Raw genomic sequence first — 23,007 nt, forward strand, 5'->3', positions numbered from 1 at the left:
CACGAAAGCAGACCGTTCAATCTAATTCATCTGTGTCAACCAGACATTCCAATTTGACCTAGTCCCATTTGTCAGCAGTTGGCCCATATTTCTCAACCCTTCCTATTCATATACCCATCCTGATGCTTTTTAAATGTTATAATTGTACCCGCTTCCACCCCTCCTCTAGCAGCTTGTTTCATACATACACATTTTCTGTGTGAAAAAGTTGCCCCTTAGGTCCCTTTTTAAATTTTACCCCTCTCCCCTTAAACCTATGCCCTCAGGTTTTGGACTCCCCTACCCGAGGGAAAAACCCTGGACTATTCACCCCATCCATGCTACTCATGATTTCATTGACCTCTACAAGGTCACCCCTCAGCCTCTGACGCTCCAGGGCAAAAAGGCCCAGACTATTCAGTCTCTCCCTTTTTATTCAAAACCTTCAGCCCTGCCAATATCCATATAAATCTTTATTGCACCCTGTCAAGTTTAACAACAACTTTCCTATTGCAGGAAGACCAGAACTATGTACACAATTCTAAAAGTAACCTCATCAATGTCCTGTTCAGTCGTAACACGACATTCCAATTCCAATGCTAAATGCACTGACCAATAAAGGCAAGTGTACATTTGTAACTCATTGGCCCATCTAATCAAGATCCCGTTGTACTGAGATAACTGTCTACTACACCCCTGAGATCCTTCACTGTCTACGACTCCGTCTATTTTGGTGTCATCTACAAGCCTACTAACCCTTCCTCCTATATTCACATCCAAATAATTTACATAAATGACAAAAAACAGTGGACTCGGCATCAATCCTTGCAGCACACCGCTGGTTATAGGCCTCCAGTCCAAAAACGAACCCTCCGCCACTGCCCTCTGTCTCCTACCCTCAAGCCAATTTTGTATCCAAATGGCTAGCTCACCCTGGACGCCACGTGATATAACCTTGCTAACCAGTCTACCATGCAGAGCCTTGTGGAAAGCCTTACTGAAGTCCATAGAGACAACGTCCACCACTCTGTCTCCTTGTCACTTCAACAAAATTCAGTCTAGTTAGTGAGACATGATTTCCCACGCACAAAGCTGTATTGACTCTCCCCAATCAGTGTTTGACTTTCTAAGTTCATGTAAATCCTGTCCCTCTGAATCCCTTCCAACAACTTATTCACCACTGACATCAGGCTCGCCGGTCTGTAATTTCCTGGCTTTTCCTTACCACTTTGCTTAAATAATGGCACCTCATCAGTCATCCTCCAGTCTTCTGGTCCCTCACCCATTGTTAGCAATGAATCAAGTATCTTAGCAAAGGGCCCAGCAATCATTTCTCTAGCTTCCCACAAAGTTCCACCTGATTAAGTCCTGGGGATTTATTCACCTTTATGCTTTTTAACATTTCCAGCACCACTACCTGTGTAATATGGACCCTTTTCAAGATATCACTGTTTATTTCTCCAAGTTTCCTAGCTTACATGTCCTTCTCCACAGTAAATACTGACATGGAGTACTTGTTTAGTATCTCGCCCATCTCCTGCAGTTCCGTACATAAATCACATCACTATTTTTAAAATAAGAATTCACGGATGTGGATGTTGTTGGCTGGGACAGCATTTATTTCCCATTCCTGGTTGCCCATGAGAAAGTGGTGAGCTTTTTTTTTGATCTTCTGCAATCCACGTAGTAAAAGTTAAGGAGTTCCAGGATTTTGACCCGATGATGAAGGAATGACAGTACGGGTTTATATATGTGTAGTGGGATGCTTTGAGGGAGATACCTCCAAAGTAGTATTAAACATGGTGTCAATGACAGTAAGAGATCCAATATTATTTGGTTTCTCAGTCATGAGTTTGATGTCTTGCAATTCTTTGCATGGTGTAGTCCTCCTTTCTTAATTCTCTTTGTGTGTTCTTTATATTTGTTCTTTTTCCTGACCTCACATTTTCAGTGATCTAGTGGTTGCATTGCTGAACTAAGCTAGTGATTCAGATCCAGTATTAGTAATTCATAGAATGATACTTAAATTATGCCATGGGACTTAGCAAATTTGTATTCAGTTTAGAAACAAAATCTGTTGTTGAAGTTGGCATTAGTATAGTGACAAAGACATTTTCATATTTTTCAAAAGGAAGAAACGTTTCCTTTTATTCTTTATGCGTTAGGGGATGTGGGGAGGGAAACCTGTTATCTCTCCTGGTCTGTTCTATATGTGACTCCAGTTTTGCAACAATGTGATTATTAACCGTCCTCTGAAGTGGCTTTGTGAGCCAATCTGTTAAATCACATCACTTTCCAGTATCAACTCGCTAATCTGCCAACTACATCAGCATCCCAAGAATCGATTAAAAATGCAACTATTTATACATGATTTATGATTGTGCCATGTAGACCCTTCCTAATTAGTCTGATCTTCAGTTGATGTACATCTGCATGACAGATGGGGAATTTTGGTTCTTGTTGCTCCAGTTTGTAAGCAGTAAACAAAATGTAGCACACAACTCCTCCTCGGTTCAGACCAGCTAACTTGGAGTAAACTTTGTGTTTTGATTATTTTATCATATTGTTTCCAATTAACAGGGCATCAGGTTGCTGAACATGCCATATTGCTCTCTAGATGTACTGCTCTGACCTACCCTGATTGATTGATTAATAAATAATGGATTACTTGCATTTATCAGATTTTTCTCTGTCCTGATCCTAATCGTCATTCTTTCTCTGCCCAGGGTTCTGAATTATTGTCGGATTTTTACTGAGTTATGTGAGACGTTTCTAGAGACTATTGTACAGACCCCAGGGCAAGGGCTTGGAGACCTGCGGACACTGGAACTGCTATTGATTTGTGCAGGGCATGCACAGTACGAGGTATGGCGATAGGCTTGGTCACAGTGTGATGGGAAAATCCTGGCAATTACGTTAGTTTTGACAGGTTGCACTGTCACCTTCCTCTCTTCTGAAGGCATAAGTCTCCAATAGATGTATTTTCAGCTGCCTTTCTGTTCCCAGCTGCGGGGCAGGGTTGAGAATGGTGGCAAAGTGTTGAGGCTTTCAACTTTAATCACATCTAACTCATCCTTATCTGATGGACACTTCCCAGCAGAGGATGATTTGTTGGGCGAACCTGATGAACGTTTTTTATTCTACCGTTAGTAATGAATTATTATGCATTTCCCAAGTTAACTTCTTACACAGTAGTGACTGACACTCAAAACATGGAGGTGAACACTGACCATGGAAATTCGAAACCTGTACTTTGAAGTAAAGCTTTCCTGTGTGTCCATTTTAGGTGTGTACTTACAATCAAACTTGTAATTAATTGTGTAGTCCCTTTGACTTCAGAGCAATTTAAAGTGTTTTGCAGCCAGTTGTAAGGTGTGGTCACTCTTGTATTGTTGAAATATGGGGATCAAGTTGCATGCAGCCAGGTTCCACAAACAGCAATGAGAAAGATGACCAGATAACCTTTTAGTGATGTTTATAGTTAGCAGCACAGGAAGACTCAGCACAAACATGGCAATTCAGAAACAACTGATATCGTACTTTTAGTATAGTAAGATGTCCCAGGGCATTTCACAAGATGGTATAAAGCAATGTCTGACATCAGGCCATCTATTAGGATACATAACCATCTCAAGGGCAGCACGGTGGCTCAGTGGTTAGCACAGCTGCCTCACAGTGCCAGGGACGTGGGTTCAATTCCAGCCGTTGAGTGACTGTGTGGAGTTTGCACATTCTTCCCATGGAGAAAGTGAGAACTGCAGATGAGAGCTGAAAAATGTGTTGCTGGAAAAGCGCAGCAGGTCAGGTAGCATCCAAGGAGCAGGAGAATCGACGTTTCAGGCATAAGCCCTTCTTCATTCTCCCCATGGCTGTGGGCTTTCCTCCGGGTGCTCCAGTTTCCTCCCAGAGTCCAAAGATGTGCAGGTTAGGTGAATTGGCCATGCTAAATTATCCATAGTGTTTAGGGATGTGTAGGTGCATTAGTTAGGGGGAATGTAGGATTAATATAGTTGGGGAATGGGTGTGTGTCGGTGTGGACTTGTTGGGCCAAATGGCCTGTTTCAAACTAGGGATTCTAGAAATTCTATAACCAAAAAACTCACTCCTGGAAGTAGCTTTTAAGGAATTTTTTTTTAAAAAGCTAGAAAGGTGGAGATTTAGAGAGAAATTCCACAGCTTAAGATGTTGGCACCTGAAAGCAGCACCACTAGGAGGGGAGCAGCGTAGGTCAGAGTTGCTCAGAAAGCCAGAGATGATTTAGAAATGAGAAGTTGCAAGAGTATGGGAATCATGAAGTCATGGAACAATTTAAAAAATGAATGACTGTTTTAATTCTGGGAATCTTTCTTAACGAGAAGTCCATCTAGTTCATTGAGTACTGAAATAATTGGTAAGTAGGACCTTTTTACAGGAAAGGACATGGATAGTACAGTTTTCAATATCCTCCATTTTTAAGAGGAAAGAATGTGAGAGAGCAGCAAACTGTGTTAAAATACTCAAGTCTCTTGGAAACAAAATTATATGAAAGAATTTCAAAAACAGATGAGTTGAGACAGAGGCAGAGTTGGGCAAAGTTACAGAAGTTTTATTGATGTTCCAGATGTGATCAGAAGCTCACTCTAGGGTCAAATATGACATCGTGGTTTAGAAGAGCCTGTTCAGCCTCAGTTACTTGACTGGATGAGTGATGGAGTCAGTGACTTGTTGTGGCCTTTGTAATGGGAGTAGAAAATAGTCGATCTTGTCAATAATTAATTGCAGAGCTGAATGTTAAACAGAAAGTCTGATAGTGTAGAATTTGTGGAGGTGTTGCAAGGGGTGATGCTGAAGTAACGTCTGGTATCTTCCACCTACATGTGAAAACATTGTTTTTAGGTGATGTGCAAGGGTAATATGCAAATGAGAAAATAGATAAGACCAAGGATGAATCCTTTAGGAATTACCAGTGGTTCAAATGCAAGAGTAGGAAAGGAAACAGATGGTGTACTGAAGTTGAGTTTTATCTGGAGAGAACTTTGAGTTGTGTAATGAAGAGCTTGTATTAATAGAGCAACTTTTTAAATCACTTTGTAGCTGCTATTCTATCCAAAAAGGCAGCAACCATTTTAAACACTCTAAGATTCCACCAACAGCAAATGAGACCTGATAGGATAATCTGATTTTTGATCGTTCAGTGTTATGCTTGGGGAAATTTTTTTGTTGAACTGTTCCAACAGATTACTTGCATCCACCTACAAAGATAACCAGTGCTAAAGATGATAACTCCAACAATGTGACATTCCCTCAGTCCCATTTTGAATTCTAGATCGTCTTGCTTCTAAGAGCTGAAACACAGGTGGATACAAAATTCTCACTGTTAGAAATTGAGAAGAAGTAAGGATGTCCCTGTGATCACAAAGTGGATATCTTAAGTAATGTTAACGGCTTATTTAACCTTTTCCTATATTTAATTTTGTGATTTTTGAAGAACTATAAACTGCCATTAGACTTTCTCTAGTTCTCTTGATTACTGAATCATCTCTGTTTATTCAGGTGGCGGAGATCAGCTTTAACTTCTGGTATAGATTGGGCGAACATCTCTACAAAATGAATGACCCATCTCGTCATGCTGTCTTTCGTCCATACATTCAGCGACTGCTTCATGCCCTGGCTCGACACTGCCAACTAGAATCAGATCATGTAAGATTTGCAGAAGTTCGTCCATGACTTTTTTTTAAACTGGAGTAGCCTTCTGAGCTGATCTGTTGATGGAATCTAAGTGAAGGAGCATGATGTGCATGTTCATAACCAGTAGCAACAGAATGCTGTGATGTGGGTGATCTGGAGATATGGTATCTTGACAGCATTCAAGAAACTGGTTACATAATGTCAGTAGGTTTCCATTTATATCCCCATTCGTCTTCCAGACTGATGTCTTTATCACTGAGCCAAAGTGGTGAGTGTTTAGGTACAATTATGGGGCATAAACAGCAGCGCTAAACTTGATTCTGTGCTCAACCAATATCTGAATTGATCAGTTTCCAATAGGGGATCACTTACTTGATCAGCAGCTTAGAAGACTTCAATGTTTTTACTTTCATACCATTCCCAGAATTATTAAAAAGAATTGTCTGTCCCTCTTGATTCAACAGTGTTGATGGATCTAAATTCAAAATTACTTTATCTCCATGACCTGGTGAGAACTTTGTAGTATTTAAAAAGAAAGCTCATAGGGAATAACACACTGACAGGTGTATCTGAACAATGAGTAAAATGTCTTTGGCAATTAGAGGGACAGTAATCTTACCAGCTAGTTCTTCTCTGCTCCTCAGTAAAACCAATTAATTTTCCTCCGAGTCCAGTGGCTCATGTGCAGTAGCAGGTGAGTAAATCTGGAGGGGCAGCAGAATAAGTGATTGGCATATAAGATAGACAAATTTTTAAAAATTATCTTTGGATAAAAAGGTAGCGCACACAGATGATTTCAGAAGATGAAATGGATACCAGTATGGGATAGAGTGTACATGTTGAAGTAGATTGAATTTTGTTTATATTCACTTGTGGGACATGGGCATCACTAGCAGGCCAGCATTTATTGCCTGTCCCTAGCTGTCCTTGAACTAAGTGGCTTGCTAGGCCATTCAGAGGGTTGTTGAGAGTCAACCACATTGCTGTGGTTTGCAGTCACATGTAGGTGAGACCAGGTGAGGATGCCAGATTTCCTTTCCTGAAGGTATTTAGTGAGCCAAATGAGTTTTTCCAATAATTGGTAATAGTTTCATGGTTGTCAGTAGATTCTTAATTTCAGATTTTTAAAATTTGAATTCAAATTCCATCATCTGCCATGGTGGGATTCAGACCCACATCCCTGGAACATTAGCTGACTTTCTGGATTAATAGTCTACCACTAATACCACTGGACCATTGCTTCCCCAAACAGGTGGAATGGAATCTATGATAGTATAAGATTGTATAGGGAGATTAAATAGATGGGTAGTGTTATTATTCTATCTCTTGCTCTAGTAAAAACTTGTGAATTTATATCTGTGTCCTTTAATCCTTTCAATCTATGCCCAAGATATTTAGCTTGTTCACTTCCGTCTTGGGAACCTTTATTATTTAAAGTCTGTGCTGACTGTTTTATCTATAGGAAGGAATTCCAGAAGACTCTGATGATTTTGGGGAGTTCCGGATGAGGGTGTCTGATCTTGTGAAGGATGTGATATTCCTGGTTGGTTCGATGGAATGTTTCACGCAGGTGACGCAAGTTTCAGAAAGAATCTGAACATGGATTATAATTTAATAGGACTAGTATTAAGTGCACTCTAAATTTGACTCCTGAATGTACTGACCTCTGTCCAGGCAAAATTCAATAGTTGCTGCATGCTATGCAGTAATTTTGCAAGTTGATTTCCCCTTTCATTTGTTAATGCAAACCATGGGTGTCGTGATGACTGAATCGGAACCTTGTCCTGGCCAGATGTCTAGACTTTTCCTGTCCAGGACCTATTGGTTAACAGCTAGCATTCTGGCTCATATACGTAAGATGCAATGGTGAGGCTCTGGTGACAACCTGTCGTGAGTGGAATAAATTATCAGGAGTCAGAACATTCAGAAAAGTAAGTTGAAAATGAAGAAAAATTCCCCCTGAAGTGAATATAGCTCACAATGACACAATGAATCATGAAGCTTTTTCATTTACAGTTTTAGCAGCCATTTATAATAATGTACTTACTTCACTTGAAGCAAAAATAGAATTTTAACATTGTCATTCTGAGGTCCAGGTGTGTTCAGAGAGAGTTTGTATTTGCTGTATAAAATCATTTGGTGGATGATCAGGCATAGTGAATATAATCTAAGGATTACATGGATGAATGAAGTACATATTAATGTAACAGCAGTGATATTTATTTATATGCTACTTTTTAATGTAGTAAAATGTTCCAAGGCACTTCGCAGAATTGCAGTCAGGTAAATGTTATACCAAGCTAAAGGAGACTAGAGAACAGGTGATCAAGTGATAAATTTAAAGAAGCGTGAAAGGACAATAGAGAAGCAGAGAGATTTAAGGAAGGAATTCTAGAGCTGACAGGACAAAAAAAAATAGATAAAGGAAATAGTGGATGTAATAAAAGATCAGAATTGGACCACCGCTGAAGACTTGGAGGGTAGTAGACATAGATATACTTGTGGATGGCAACTATATAGATGACGACTAGAATCCAATTTAGAATGAAGCATATATGAGCTTTGAAAAGTGCATTGTGAGCAAAATAGTCTTTATCCATTTCATTGTTTTTCAAATCGTGAAATAATTAACTGGGATGCTGATCTAATTGAATAGTGGAACAGTCTCGAGGGATTGCTAACTTATGCTATTCTCAGTTTCTAAGTACTTTTGTAAATGTTTCTATTTAATAATATTGGAATGTATTATTGATGTTCAAAGCTCTATTCCACATTGAAAGACAGTGGGCCATTCTGGGAGATCACTGAAGCTGTCCTTTTCATCATGGCTTCCATAGCGAAGAGTGTAGATCCGTAAGTAATTGGAAAATAAATAGTACTAAACAGTTCTGAAAATGTCATGACAAACAACATTTGCTTTGAAACATTGTACTGCACCCCATTCAAGTATAAATTATTCTCTTTGCTTGCATTTTTTAACATTTTTCTCACTTCTCCCTCGATTACAGTTGATCCTGTTTCAAGGCGCATGTACGTTATTTCACTCACCTTTTGACCCCCCCCCTTCATTTTTGATGCTGTTTTTGAATTCATACACCATTAGTAATACACTTTTAGGATTGAATTAAAGATTTTTTTTAGATTACTTAGTGTGAAAACAGACCCTTCGGCCCAACAAGTCCACACCGACCCTCCGAAGCGCACCCCACAGACCCATTCCCCTACATTTACCCCTGCACCTAACACTACAGGCAATTTAGCATGGCCAATTCACCTAACCTGCACATCTTTCGACTGTGGGAGGAAACTGGAGCACCCGGAGGAAACCCACGCAGACATGGGGAGAATGTCCAAACTCCACACAGTCAGTCGCCTGAGGCGGGAACTGAACCCGGGTCTCCGGTGCTGTGAGGCAGCAGTGCTAACCACTCTACCACTGTACCGCCTTTGTAACTTGTTTGGGTAACTTATTTGGGTGAAAATATTTTACCTTTCTTACTCTAAACTAATTTTTAACTTGTGTCTCCTAGCATTTAAACCCGATGACCCAGTGATCAATTTGTTGAAATCGGGTTTAAGTCAGTTCACAACCTCTTAAGGCTTTATTAGGTTAACGTGAAGTTTCCTGTAGTTCAGAAGAAGGGAAGAGGAAGTCTGTATAGAATTGCAGCATTGTTACAGTACAGAAAAAGACAACTTAACCTTCTTGTCACTGGAATCTATTATAAAGTCAGAATGGAGAAGTTTGTACTGTTTTTCTTTGAAAGAAAAAGATCAAGAGGTAATCCCATATCAGATCACAGCAGACAAAACTGTTCTCGATCATAAATACATCAAGATCAAAACTTCATGTCAGCCTAATAAAGCCTTAAGAGATTGTGAACTGATTTATATCTAATTTCAACAAGTTGATCACTGAGTCATCGGGTTTAAATGCTAGGAGATACAAGTTAAAAATTAATTTGGAGTAAGAAAGGTAAAATATTTTCACCCAAACAGTCCAGTGACATTGTGCCAAACCCCTGCCCTTAGCTCATAACCCTGCACATTATTCCTGTTTAAATCATCATCTAATGCGCTTTTGAATGTGTCAATTGAATCTGCCTCCACCGCCCTTCCAGGCAGTGTACTCGGACCCGAACCATTCGCTGCATGAAAAAGTTTCTTCTCACTTTGCATTTGAAAATCACTTTAAATCAGCATCCTTTTGCTCTTGATGTGTTTATGATCGAGAACAGTTTTGACTGCTGTGATCTAATATGTGACGACATCTTGACCTTTTTCTTTCCAAGAAAAACAGTACAAACTTCTCCATTTTGTCTTTGTAATTGATTCCAGAGCTCAGACACTTCACTCATAGAATTCATAGAATCACTAACTCTCAGTAGCAGCACTGTGACCAATCTATAAGATGTATTGCAGAATTGACTGAGATTCCTTTGACAGCACCTTTTCATACCCATGACCACCACCATCTCGAAGGACAAGGGCAGTAACTGCATGAGAATACTATGAAGTTCCCCTCTTCCCCTGTAAGTTACCGCCCAAGCTACTTACCATCCTGACTTGGAAATGTATTGCTGTTCCTTCAGTGTTGATCAGTCAGAATCCTGGAACTTCTTTCCTAACAGAACTGTTGGCTACGCCAAACGGACTTCAGGGTTCAAGAAGGCAGTTAGAGATGGGTTTTAATTGCTGGCCCATCTAGCGAAGCCCACGCATCCCATTAACAAAATAACAAAAAATCTTGTAAACCTCCTATTGCAGTGTCTCTGTAAATAATATTGTAGCTCAGCTCTAACATTTATCTTTTAATGGAAAACAAAAAGTGTAGATTCTGGAAAATTAATACAAAAGTAGAAATTGCTTACCTACTCTGTAGGTCTGGCAGCATCTTTTAGAGAGAAAGCAGCGTCATTGTTTTAGGTCCAGTGACTGTTCTTCAGAACACAGTTAACCTTACTTTCTTTCCATAGATGCTGCTAGATCTGCTAAGATTTTCCAGCAATTTGTTTTTATTTAAGATTACCTTGTTCAGATTCAGCATAACCTCCCTGCTGTTGTACTCTTTGCCAGTATTAATAAATTCTAGAGTACTATATTCTTTACTAACCATATCGCCAACTATCATGCCACCTTTGTGCACATGTACACTCAGGTCTCTCTGCTCTTACACAACCTTTTAGAGATATTTTGACAGCATTTTATACGGTTTATCCATGTTTTTTCTAGCAAAATGCATAATCTCTCAGTTCTCCACATTGAACATCATTGCCATCTATACCCCCAACTCCAAGAACTGTCAAAGTCCTGTTTAAGTTCTACACTATCCTCTGTTTACAATGTTCCCAAGTTTTGTCATTCATCAACTTGGAAATAGTCCCCTACACTCAATGATGTAGATCATTAACAGAAATCAACAAAAGCAAGGATCCCAATACCAATCCCTGGAGAACTCCACCACAAATCTCCTTCGCCCATTAACCATTGTTTTGTTTCCTATGATTCGGCCACTTGCTTTATAAAGTAAGATTTTTTTTTTCCGATAGTACACCTGTTTTCTAAGAATAAGATCGCGTTGTCAGTTTTATATATCATATTCCTGATCAATGTCGCATGATTATAGGTTGAATTGTGTAACCGTGTAGATGATAGTTGAAGAGAGCTGTGTGTTCAAGGTGTTTGAATAGGAGCCAAGAAGGCACTTTAAATTTGCCATGTTGGAGCTGCCCTCCCCTTGAATACGAGGCTACTGGTTGTGTGGATTTCACAGTAGTTTCTGGACAAGACAGCTCGTTTTCTCTGGTGAGAAATTGTGCGCATTGGAACTTTGGAACTGTTAGTAATATAATCCTAAGAAAATTAAGGTTTTTTTCTAATAGTTTTTGCTCAATTGGTATTTCTTTGGCTCTCTAATATCAAAGGTGGCAGGGATATTCTTTCATGCGATGTGAGTCTTGCTGGCAGAGCCATCATTTGTTACCCATCCCTAATTACAATTTGGAATGTGGTGTTAAATCACGTTCTTGAACTGCTGAAGTCATGTAATGTAGTTACTGGTGTCAGAAAGGGAATTTAAATACTTTGATCTAACAACAGTGAAGAAATGGCCGTTTAGTTCCACTGGGTTAGACTGATGTGTGGTTTCAAGGACAACTTGCAGTTGGTGGTATTCTCATGCATGGTGGTATTCCCTTCCCCCTCTCTTGGTCCTGCTTCCAAGACATGTGCTCAAAGTCTGCATTTACACATCAGTGCAACGTTCAGAGTATGCTCCTTTCTCATAAGACCCACTCAAGACCTTTTATGTAGTGTTCTCTTTATTCTCCTGTACAGTAAGATGGTACATAAAAGATCTTGTCTTGCTATTCAAAGAATAGTTATGAGTCCTCCTAATGTCTTCCTCAACCAAGATCTGCTCACCGGTCTATTTTCTGTTTGACCAACTTGTTTGAAAAGTTTTGCTCCTTCTCCCTACCTAATTTATGCTGACCATGTCAGAAAATTTGGTGTATCTGGTGAGCTTTGGTAGTTTTTGAGACTCGTTGAGATTTTTAATAATGAGCATACTTATATAACTATTGCAAAAGATTAGACGTACAAAAACAAAATCCCTGTTTGCTTACATAATTCGTGATTTTTTTGTTTCAGTGATAATAATCCTACCTTGGCTGAAGTGCTTGAAGCTGTAGTTCACCTCCCAGACACTGTGCACATGGCAGTCCGATTCACGAGCATTGAACTGGTTGGAGAACTGAATGAAGTCGTTGATAGAAATCCCAGATTTTTAGGTGTGTAGAATCATTGTGTACACCAACTGGTGGTGTGCTCTATGCTTGTCTTTATTGTATGTTATGTAATATCACTTACCTTTCTCTACCTGGCGGATCGAAAGATGCTATTGAAGAGAAGGGAGTTTTCCTAGCATCCTTAAACCAAAACTTGACATAAAATGGGTAAATTAATTTATAAACATATGGTGGAGATGGAATTAAAAGATTTTTTAATGATGTGATTAAATGGAATAGAAAGAGGCTCATGTGGACCATATACTTGCTAACAAGTAGAAGTTGAGGCAAAGAGCATAGATATTTTATCTTCATGTCGAGCCCAGTTAAGTATGAGTTAAAAAGGAACTGAAAGTTAGATACATTGTGTTAGATGAAATAAAATTGGAGTAGGCTGGTGTGGAATCTAAACATCTTGCATGATTGGATCAGATAGTATTAACATGTTAGAAACATGCTATCTATTGCAAATATATAAACCCAAAATCAATCTTATGTATTGTTTTTTACTCTCTACCCCACAAGATCCAGTGTTAAATTATTTAATGAAGGGACTACGGGAGAAAGAACTTGCATCAGCATCAGCCAAAGCCATTCAAAATATCTGTTCCTCCTGCCGTGATCACATGACTCAGCACTTTGAGGGCCTCCTGGAAATCGTTCGTTCCCTTGAGACATTCAGCCTCTCTCACGAAGCTGCCATTGGCCTCTTGAAAGGTATTCAAAATGTTAATCAGCACAATGACTATTGAAGACACAGGATTTGTTTCTTAATGATGGTTGCCGAAGATGTACTAATATCCTGACCAAATGGCTGATGTACTAATATCCTGAAGTCCAAAACCAGTGTCCCCTGTAATATTTTTATCCTGCCAATTTCTTCTTTCCTTCTCTTTCCCGTTTCTGTGATAGTTTGGATAAATCTAGTAAGTTTTCCCGGTGATGTAAGTGGTGGATTTAGTGAATAGGTGTGACACTAGAGAAAACAGGATTTGGTTTTCTTTAATTTTCTGATCAGTCACTTAAGACCTTTCATGGCAGAGAAAAATAAATGATCTACAGATTATGGTTTATTTTGAATAGAACCAAGAGTATATTTTGAGAGATCAGAGTTTAAGGAACCTGTCTAGAATACTGAAATATTGGGTTGTTAAAGTCACTGAGGCATGTGATCAGTCTCAGAGACTGATGATCTCCTTTTCAAAAAAAGACATTTTTGGAGGTAATAAAACAAATTGCTGGAAAACTGTGCAGGTATGGCAGCATCTGTGGAGAGAAAGCGGAGTTAACATTTTGGATCCAGCATTCTGAAGAACAGTGACTGGACATGAAATGCTAACTATGCTTTCTCTCCTCCGAAGCTGCAAGACCTGCTGAGTCTTTCAACAATTTCTATTTTTGTTTCTGATTTCCAGCATTGCAGTTCCTTGTTTTTTTTTGTTTTATTATTCAAGGTAATCTTTACCTAATACGTCAGTTAAGAAATGATGTGGCTGAACTGAACCCTGCCATTTTCTCTGCAGCAAATTTGTTTAAAAGTATCAGCTTTGTTTTTGTTCTATTTGCACGCACTTGGTATATTTAGAGTACCCGCAATCTGTTTCGAAGCTATTAATATTAAAGTGGAGGATAGATTATTATGTTGATAATTATTGTATATCTTTTGCGAAATAGCTTCTGTTTTCTTTGTTTAGGCACAGCACTTGTTCTTTGCCGGCTCCCTTTGGAGAAGATCACTGAATGCCTCAGCGAGTTGTGCGCTGTACAAGTGTTGTCACTGAAAAAGGTAAGAGAGTGGACAAAAGGCATTTGGATCAACACAATACCTACTGAACTGTTGTTTAGACCATATTTGTGACATAGGGCACTTTCGTTCTTTGGCTGCAGGTATTGTGTATGTTTCAAACCTAACAGTGGTGCACTTTCCATCTCAAATAACTCTCTCTTGTGAAACAATGCTTTCCCACTTGATCTCCCCATTTGTTCAATTCCAGTTCATAGGTTGTTTGTGTTTTATTTTATTTGCAGCTCCTTGCACAAGAGCCTGCCAATGGCCTTGCTACAGACCCCACCATATGGTTGGATCGGTTGGCTGTTATTTTTAGGTATGATGTATTTTCTCAAAACTATCTCTACTGTGCTGCTATGATGGTACAGTTATATCACTGGTTGTAGTACAAACACAAACAAAAACAAATTTAGCAGGTCCAGCGGCATCTGTCCAGTCACCCTTCAAACTTGACTGTGTGCTGTCTGTTTCATTGAGAAGAATTAGGAATGGGATTAAACCCTTGAATCATTGGTGAATATTTGCATTTTTGACATTGATGAAGGGAAAGTAATGGATCGAAGCAGTTTAAGAATACTCCAGCTAGGGCACTACTCTGAGGCATGCCTGCAGTAAAATCCTGGGGGTCAACCATCTTCTTTCATGCTTGGCTTGATTCCACTAAGTAGAGTGGTTTCTCTGTGTTTCCCATTGGTTGCAGTTTTAGTTTGACTCCATGATGCTGCAATCATTCGTATTGCAGTCAAAGGCAGTCTCTCTCATTTCTACGTCGAAACTCAGTTGCTTTGTCAGTGTTTAGGCTAATGATGTAATGAATCTTAAAACTCTGGCACTGGCAAAACCCAGAATGATCAGGTAAGTAAATTCTACATGCTAGCAATATCAGTGACACATTCTATAATTTTACTGATAGTTAAGAGTGGAACAGCGGTTGTGCAGGTTAAATTCGATGTGTGTTTGTGAACAGGGTATACGTTGGTAACCTTCCATATGATACAGTAAATGCCATTGGTGTAGTTAGTACAGTGCAGTTAGCTTAGAGCACAAGCCTTCAGCTAAGAAAGATGTTGGTGTATATGGAATTTCCTTTGTACCCTGTGCTTGATGGCTTCTTGATATTCATGGGATGAATCAAGTTGGCTGAAAACAGGCCTCCAATATTGGAGATCCCTGCAGAAGGCAATTTGGGTTACTTACTTGTCATTTGTGGCTGAAGGTGATTGAAGGTACTGCAGGCTTGTCTTTCGCCTCTGGTGTTGCATTTTGCTGTCAGTTCTTGGAGCCTCCTAACATTAAATGTTTAACTCCCTAATATTAAATGAATGCTGATTGTAGAGCTTTGATTTGATTAGTTGAATGCTTTGAGAAAGGGTCAGTAAGGTTCAATAGGCCAAAAGGCTTATGAATAGCCACCAATTCTAAGTTACCTACTAGGTTTCACAACTTCTTAATTTGGACACACACTGCTTTCATCATTACTGGAGTTCCTTACCTTTTGTCTGTGGCAGCACTTTCACTACACTGACAGTAGGGTAATAGTTCAAGATCAGCATGCAACTACTTTCACAAGGTAGGAATGGACAATGAATAATGATTTTGTCAGCAACACAATGGCTCTGTGAATGAAGAAAAGAATTGTTCCCTTTTTTGTGTGTTGATTTGTTGAAACCATTAGTTCTTCAGATGGATTTTAGGACTGGTTCCCCCTCTTTCTATAGTTTGTGGTGCAGTACTTTGGGAGGAAACTCTTATGCACCTTGTTATTTCATACATTGTGATAATGAAAGTCAGTTCTTAAAGATGCTCGTAGCAATGCTACATACTTATGTTTCTAAACTAAAATTGCAGAAAGCTTTTGTTATTACAATACAGTTCATTAGATCAAACATCCAAAATATAGGATCAGAATGTTTTCTCATCTGATTTGGTGCATCAGCTCCAAAAAGTTGCACTTTAGGCCTGTTGTGATAGTTGCTTAATCAGCCATCTGGGATGAAGTTCTGATGGGTACAGATTTTATTGCTGTTGGAGGAGTAAATCCAAAATTGATGCAGTTTACGTTTACAAGAGCGAAATCAGCTCTTCTGTTTTCTTAGATATTTAAGTTACTGAAGTATGTTCTTTTATAACATAATAATGTTCTGTTCTTGTGCAACCTCGCATTATAGAAAAATTATGCTTTAGAAACCGTAATGGTGATGTAATCATGCTACAGCCAACATGCATTTTAAAAGTTCATGCTTTCGAAACAGCATCCCAATTAATCAATTACGTTAGAGCGAGTTCGTGTTAATGAAAGGCTCGTTATAGCGGAACAACCAGTATTTTGCACAACAATCATTAGGCTTCATTGACATTTCAGGAACCATAATCTATAATGCATGACATGCTTTCTAACCTACACTCACAGTTTGTACCAGTCTCCCATCTTCCCATTGTATTATGTTATCAACCTGTGTTTTTGATTTTCATAAACTGTTTCAGTCTGTGAAACCCCTAAAATCTTTCCGTGACTTCCAAATGATATGTCCAAATGGCTTTATTTTCTTGTATGTTATTTAAAAGCATGTGATCATTCTTCAGTTTGCTTGTCCATAAGAGTGTAGAACTAAGAGAAGCAATAGCCAATTTATCCCCTCAAGCTTGCTGTGCCATTTAAACGATCATGACTGACCTTCTCTTGGCCTCAACTTCATTGGCACTTTTGCCTCAAACCACAAGGGTCCTGGGTTCTATTCCAGCCTTGGGCGACTGTCTGTGTGGAGTTTACACATTTTCCCCATGTCTGCGTGGTTTCCTTTGCTAAATTACCCATAGCGTTCAGGGATGTGCAGGCTAGATGAATTAGCCATGGGGAAATGTGGAGGCAGGGGTTGTATCTGGGCGGAATGCTCTTCGGCATGCCGGTGTGGATTCAATGGGCTGTAGATATTCTACCATCCACTCTTCTGTCTACTCTCCATAACACTCTCTCCATTATGAGTTGAAAATCTGTCTATCTCCTTAAATTTAATCATTGTCCCAGCATTTCCACAGATTCATGACCCTTTGAGAGAAGGGTCTCCTTCCCTTTCATCATTTCTCCTCATCTCTATTTCAAGTCTGTGCCCCTTTATCTCAAAACTATGATCTTTCATGTTAGATTGCCTCACATGAAGAAACATCTTTTCTCCATATGCTTTGTCAATCACCTTTCACATCTTATAAACCTTAATTAGATCTCATCTCATTCTTATAAGCTTGAGAGTATAGGCCTAATCAGTTTACTCTGTCTTCATAAGACACATCCATCACCTCTAGAATAAATCTGACCCTCCTCTGAGCTACCTGCAGTACAACTATATACCTCTTCAAGTAAAAACATCAAAATTGTATGAAATGCTCCAAGTGCAGTCTCACTAATGCTTTTTATAGTTGCAGCAACACTTCCCTACTTTCAGTCTCTGTTGGTAACTTCAGAATTTGACTATAACCAGACATCTTATTTCAATCTTCATGATGCATGTGAACTCAGCTGCTTACTGTTGTTCACAAAACTAAATAAAATCCAAGACGCAATCCATATTACTAATCTTGTATGTTATTTTAGAGTGGTCCGATTTGCAAGACTGGCTGACTGCTTTTCAAGCAGCAACAATGTGTTTCCCTTGTAATGATATTTGTCCCTTTTTTCATTATTTGGATGACCCACATTCAGTCGAATGTTTGGGCCAGTTGGGAAGAGACTGGGGTATGTAGCTCTGTTGTGGTTACTGTCTATATTACCATTTTGTTGTTTGGTAGTACAGAGTTCCGTATTATTGGAAAAAGACACATTTTGTTGATGTTTTTCATCTTGCATTGGTGAGGGAATGCCCTGAAGAGGGCAAGGTGAAAAGCTTCAACCAAAAATGTCATTTTTTTTTCGATGATTATCACTTCTTTGGAGTTCCCTTTCATCTGTCTTTTCACAATAACCTGTTAGAGATAACCTATTCAATGAGTTAATGCTCTCGCTGACACAATGGTTATATATCTTTTAAAAACTGTTTATCTTCCTCTTCTCCTGGTCTCCATTTGTATCTCCTAGCTCTCCTGCACTGTCAACACTATCACATATGAGAAACCATAGGTTTCTATGTTGTACACTCCAAACCTTCTCTAAACAGCTTCCCTTGCCGGAGCAGCAAGATTGACATGAAGATGCTTGCCCTTGGAACGGTGAATGCATATCGCTGACCTGTATGCTGTCATAAACTTCTCTTTCCTCTGTTTTCTATAGCCTTTTTTTGTGTTCTTCTTTATGTAAACAGTGGAAAATTGGCCTCCCACTCCTCTTCTGCATTGAAGTGGAAAAAATAAAAAATCATTCATATAGGATTTTTAAATTTTCTTCCCTTTAGTCCTTCCTTGCTGCTGATGCTACTCACTCCATGCAAGGCGAAAGTAACATGGATGCAGCCAGTGTTGTAATTCTCAAATGTTGAAATCCTGCAGTGAATTCCATATCTGCCAGCTGCCTGCACATGCACTTGTACTCGTACTCTGCTTCCAGCAGTGGGAACAAGAACATTGTGGTTTATTGCTACAATCCAGCTGAGATCAGCTAACCGAACACAGTAGTATTTAAACCTGGGACTTCTCCGGTCTCCATGGCTCGATTGCTCATGGCCTGAACTAGATGATCTGTCAAGGGAATGTTGCAGTGAAAACTGTTTTTGCAATTAGCACATTCTTGGGAAATTTGTCATAATGTACTGTCTTACAAAACAAACTGCACACAAATTGGCTAACGATTAAACCTAATGCAGTACAAGTTGTTGGATAGCACACCACAATAATGAGTCTTTCTTAGCTCTTTAAATTTGGAAAATGTGGAACTAGGCTCAGTGATTAACCCTTGTGCTGCCATTGTACTAATCACTGTTAATGAAGTGCCTTTAATGTATTAAAATGTCTTGAGGCTCTTACACTTATCAATTTAGACAAAACTGGACAGCAGGCTTTGTAAGGAGATGGTGACACAGGCAATCATAAGATTTGAATGTAAATATTAGGGAGGGAAATGGAGTGAAGAGGAGAGAATTCCAGAACTTAGAGCCAAAAGAATTGAAGATCTGGTTGTTGAACTTTTAACGCTTTGAATAAAAAAAGAAGTGACTAATAGGTATAAAAGAAAATAGTGATGAAGTAGAGAACATTTTAAAATAAATCCTTTTGCCCCTTTTTTGGACTTCATGTATAACCACAGCAGTGAGGTTTATAATAATGTCCAACTACTTTGAAGGCTTTTATGCGTTCACAGTGGGAACGAGCAGGAGCTGCAGCTACTTATTGAGTGATCAATTCAAGATGAGCACTCTAATTAACCTTTGCGTGGGTATCTGTCTTTAAAATGTAAATTGCATGTCTGTTGCTTTTAAGATCAAAACAGATTTAATTCTTTTGCTCAGGGAGCCTCTGTAGAGAGAAGCAGTGTGAGCATTTAAACTCTGTGGCCTTACATTGGCACTAGCTTGTATTTGCTTTTAAAAGCCCACTGCAAAATTCTTTGTGGCAGAATGGTCAAAAGTGTTGTCAACTGCAACACTTAGGTTTAAGTATATTGAATAAATTTGCAAAGGTATTTGGAGTCATAGAGATGTACAGTACGGAAACAGACCCTTAGTCCAACTCATGCATGCTGGCCAGATATCCTAACCTAATCTAGTCCCATTTGCCAGCAGTTGGCCCATATTCCTCCAAATCCTTCCTATTCATATACCCATCTGGATGGCTTTTAAATGTTGCAATTTTACCAGTCTCCACCATTACCTCTAGCAGCTCATTTCATACATTCACCATCCTCTGTGTGAAAAAGTTGTCCCTTAAGTTTCTCTCAAATTTTTCCCCCTCACCCTAAATCTATGCCCTCTAGTTCTGGACTCCCCCACCCCAGGGAAAAGACCTTATGTATTTATCCTATCCATGTCCCTCATGATTTTACAGAACTTCCATATTGTCACCCCTCAGCCCCTGACACTCCAGGGAAAACAGCCCCAGCCTATTCAGCCTCTCCGTATAGTTCAAAACCACCAACCGTGGCAACATTTTTGTAATTCTTTGCTGAACCCTTTCAGGTTTCACAACATATTTCTGATAGGAGGAAGACCAGCACTGCATATAATATTTCAAAAGTTTCCTAACCAATGTCCTGTACAGCTGCAATGAACAGAGTAAGGGGGCATAGGTTTAGGGTGAGAGGAGAAAGATATAAAAGAGACCTAAGGGGCAGCTTTTTCACACAGAGGGTGGTGCGTGTATGGAATGAGCTGCCACAGGAAGTGATGGGGGCTGGTACAACTAAAGCATTTAAAAGACAGCTGGATGGGTATGTGAATAGGAAGGATTTAGAGGGATATGGGCCGAGTGCTGGCAAATAGGGCTAGATTAGGTTGGGATATCTGCTCGATATGGACGAGTTTGATCGCAAGGGTCTGGTTCCATGTTGTACATCTCTATGACCTCACATTTATCTAAATTAAACTCCATCTGCCACTCCTCAGCCCATCTGATCAAGATCCCGTTGTACTCTGAGGTAACCTTCTTTGCAGTCCAGTACACCACCTAATTTTGGTGTCATCTGCAAACTTATTAACTATGCTCCCTACGTATGCATCAATATCATTAATATAAATGACGAAAAGTAGTGAACCCAGCACTGATCCTTGTGGCACTCCACCGGTCACAGGCCTCCAGTCTGAAAAGCAATCCTCCACCACCACCCTCTGTCTTCTACCTTTGAGCCAGTTCTGTATCCAAGTGGCTAGTTCTCCCTGTATTCCATGAGATTTAACCTTGCTAACCACAGGACTTGAAATTTTGTGACTAATTTGAGCACCCAATCAGGTTAGAATATTGAATGTCCAACTGATTGGACCTTCATGTCGGCAGTTTAGATGAATTTACTATCTGTGGTTGTTGTCATTGTACCCAGCTGTGCTAACTTAGTGTGAGAAGGCTGTGTGACCACAGATTCTGAATATTGTTCTTAAATTCTCCTCTGCATCAACAATTGTCTTTTCATGTTCTTACTTTATTGAATTCTGTACAGAATGTCAAATGAGGTATTAATGATTTAACTTGGTCATGTTTCAGGCACACAAACCCTATTGTTGAAAATGGTCAGACGCATCCATGTCAGAAGGTGATACATGAAGTAAGTGCATGTGTCAGAAGGGCACAATCAGTATTATTGATGGATGTGTTGTTTGTTGTGGATATGGAATGTGCTTTTGGTTTATTCTTTAACCCCATCTTGAAAGTCACGCATTTGTAAAATGTGATTAGGGTCTGTTCTGATATATCAATCCTGGTGTTTCGTCCATCTCATCCCTTCCCTTCAATGAATCTTGGTTTTGTCAATGTTGCGGAACCTAGTGATAAATGGAACAGCAGATCCGAGAGCAATAGGTAAGGGTGATTTGCTTCAGAATTGAAGCATTCATTCTTCCATGACTGACATATGAGGCTGCAGACTGTACTTGTTAAATGATACAGTTCAGCAATTTGCCAACGTGCCTTTGGCAACATCACCCCCCTCTACCCAACCAAGCAATCTCCTCTATCTAGAAGGGAATGAACAATGGTGGTGTTGGAAAATCATACTCTTGAAGTCCCCTACCGTCTAGACTTGAACACATAAGTCTGTTCCTTCATTATTTCCGGGTCAAGATTCTAAAACTTCCGATCTAGCAGCACTGAGAGGTCTTTTACCATGTAGAGTGGAGTGGTTTAAATAGAAAATCCACTTTCCCCATCTCAAGGGGAGCCACAATGACCACTTAGTTTCAGTCATGTCAACGTTGTCCAATTCTAGAGAATTTTTTTTTAAGATGGCCTTGTTCTCCCATTCCTGAAGAAGGGCTTATGCCCGAAACATCGAATCTCCTGTTCCTTGGATGCTGCCTGACTGCTGTGCTTTTCCAGCAACACATTTTCAGCTCCCTCTCTTTACCAAAGATGTTATCTTGTGTGGTGTCAGTGACTCCTTTCTTTAATAGATGAATCCAGACTTCTTGTTATCTAATGTACTCCTTTCTCATTTATTTGTTCCCTGTGATGAAGACAGATTTCATTTGTTTTCAATTGAACTGCTTCCCTTCTATTTCAAAACGTGCTATGTGATTGGCATATGAGTTCATATTGTACAGTCCTTGTGATGTTTGACAGCTGATTAAATTAAGTGATGTGACAACAGCTTGGCTAAGTTCAGTTGTACAGTTATGGTTTAAGCCTTACTTCAAGTCTTGGAGTAGGTTTCTAGCCTGGCAGTGCTGAATTGCTGCTCATTGAGATGCTGAATAAAACTGCTTAGATGATTTCAGAAGAATACAAAATTTCCCACTATATTGTTTGAAGTTTAATGTGATTGTTGTATCTTGGCCAACTATAATCTACTGTAGGTAGCCTCTCAATGCTGTGAGAGAGGAAATTCCAGGATTTTGACTAGTAACGCTGAAAGCACAGCAATGTATTTCCAAGCTAGCATGGTCGATGGCTTGGAGTTGAACTTGCAGGTAGTGATGCCCCCATGCATTTGCTGCCCTTGTCCTTCTGGATGGTGGTGATTTGTGGTTTTGCAAGATGCTTTCTAAGGAGCCTTGGTGAATTTCTGGAGTACAACTTGTAGATGGTGCACTCTGTTGTTATTGAAAGTTGAATATGTTGTTAGTGGAAGGGGAAAGGAAACAAGTTCTTTTGGCTTTCATGGTCATTTTTCTGAATGAGACCCACCGAGTCTCAACTTCAATTTGATGAAATTTA

The 23,007-nt window shown here is 39.5% G+C and overlaps 1 protein-coding gene across 1 annotated transcript in view; it reads left to right on the forward strand.

Moving 5' to 3' along the window:
• tnpo3 (transportin 3) overlaps window positions 1–23,007 on the forward strand; it is a 74,496-nt gene that overhangs the window by 18,161 nt on the left and 33,328 nt on the right. Inside the window, exons 7-15 of the mRNA XM_060842755.1 lie at window positions 2,706–2,844; window positions 5,512–5,658; window positions 7,109–7,216; window positions 8,408–8,499; window positions 12,298–12,437; window positions 12,960–13,151; window positions 14,129–14,220; window positions 14,463–14,539; window positions 21,340–21,400. Of these exons, the coding sequence (XP_060698738.1) occupies window positions 2,706–2,844; window positions 5,512–5,658; window positions 7,109–7,216; window positions 8,408–8,499; window positions 12,298–12,437; window positions 12,960–13,151; window positions 14,129–14,220; window positions 14,463–14,539; window positions 21,340–21,400 (1,048 nt within the window). The remainder of the gene's footprint in view (window positions 1–2,705; window positions 2,845–5,511; window positions 5,659–7,108; window positions 7,217–8,407; window positions 8,500–12,297; window positions 12,438–12,959; window positions 13,152–14,128; window positions 14,221–14,462; window positions 14,540–21,339; window positions 21,401–23,007) is intronic.

This window comes from Hemiscyllium ocellatum, chromosome 23, assembly GCF_020745735.1.
Source record: "Hemiscyllium ocellatum isolate sHemOce1 chromosome 23, sHemOce1.pat.X.cur, whole genome shotgun sequence".
NCBI lineage: Eukaryota > Metazoa > Chordata > Chondrichthyes > Orectolobiformes > Hemiscylliidae > Hemiscyllium > Hemiscyllium ocellatum.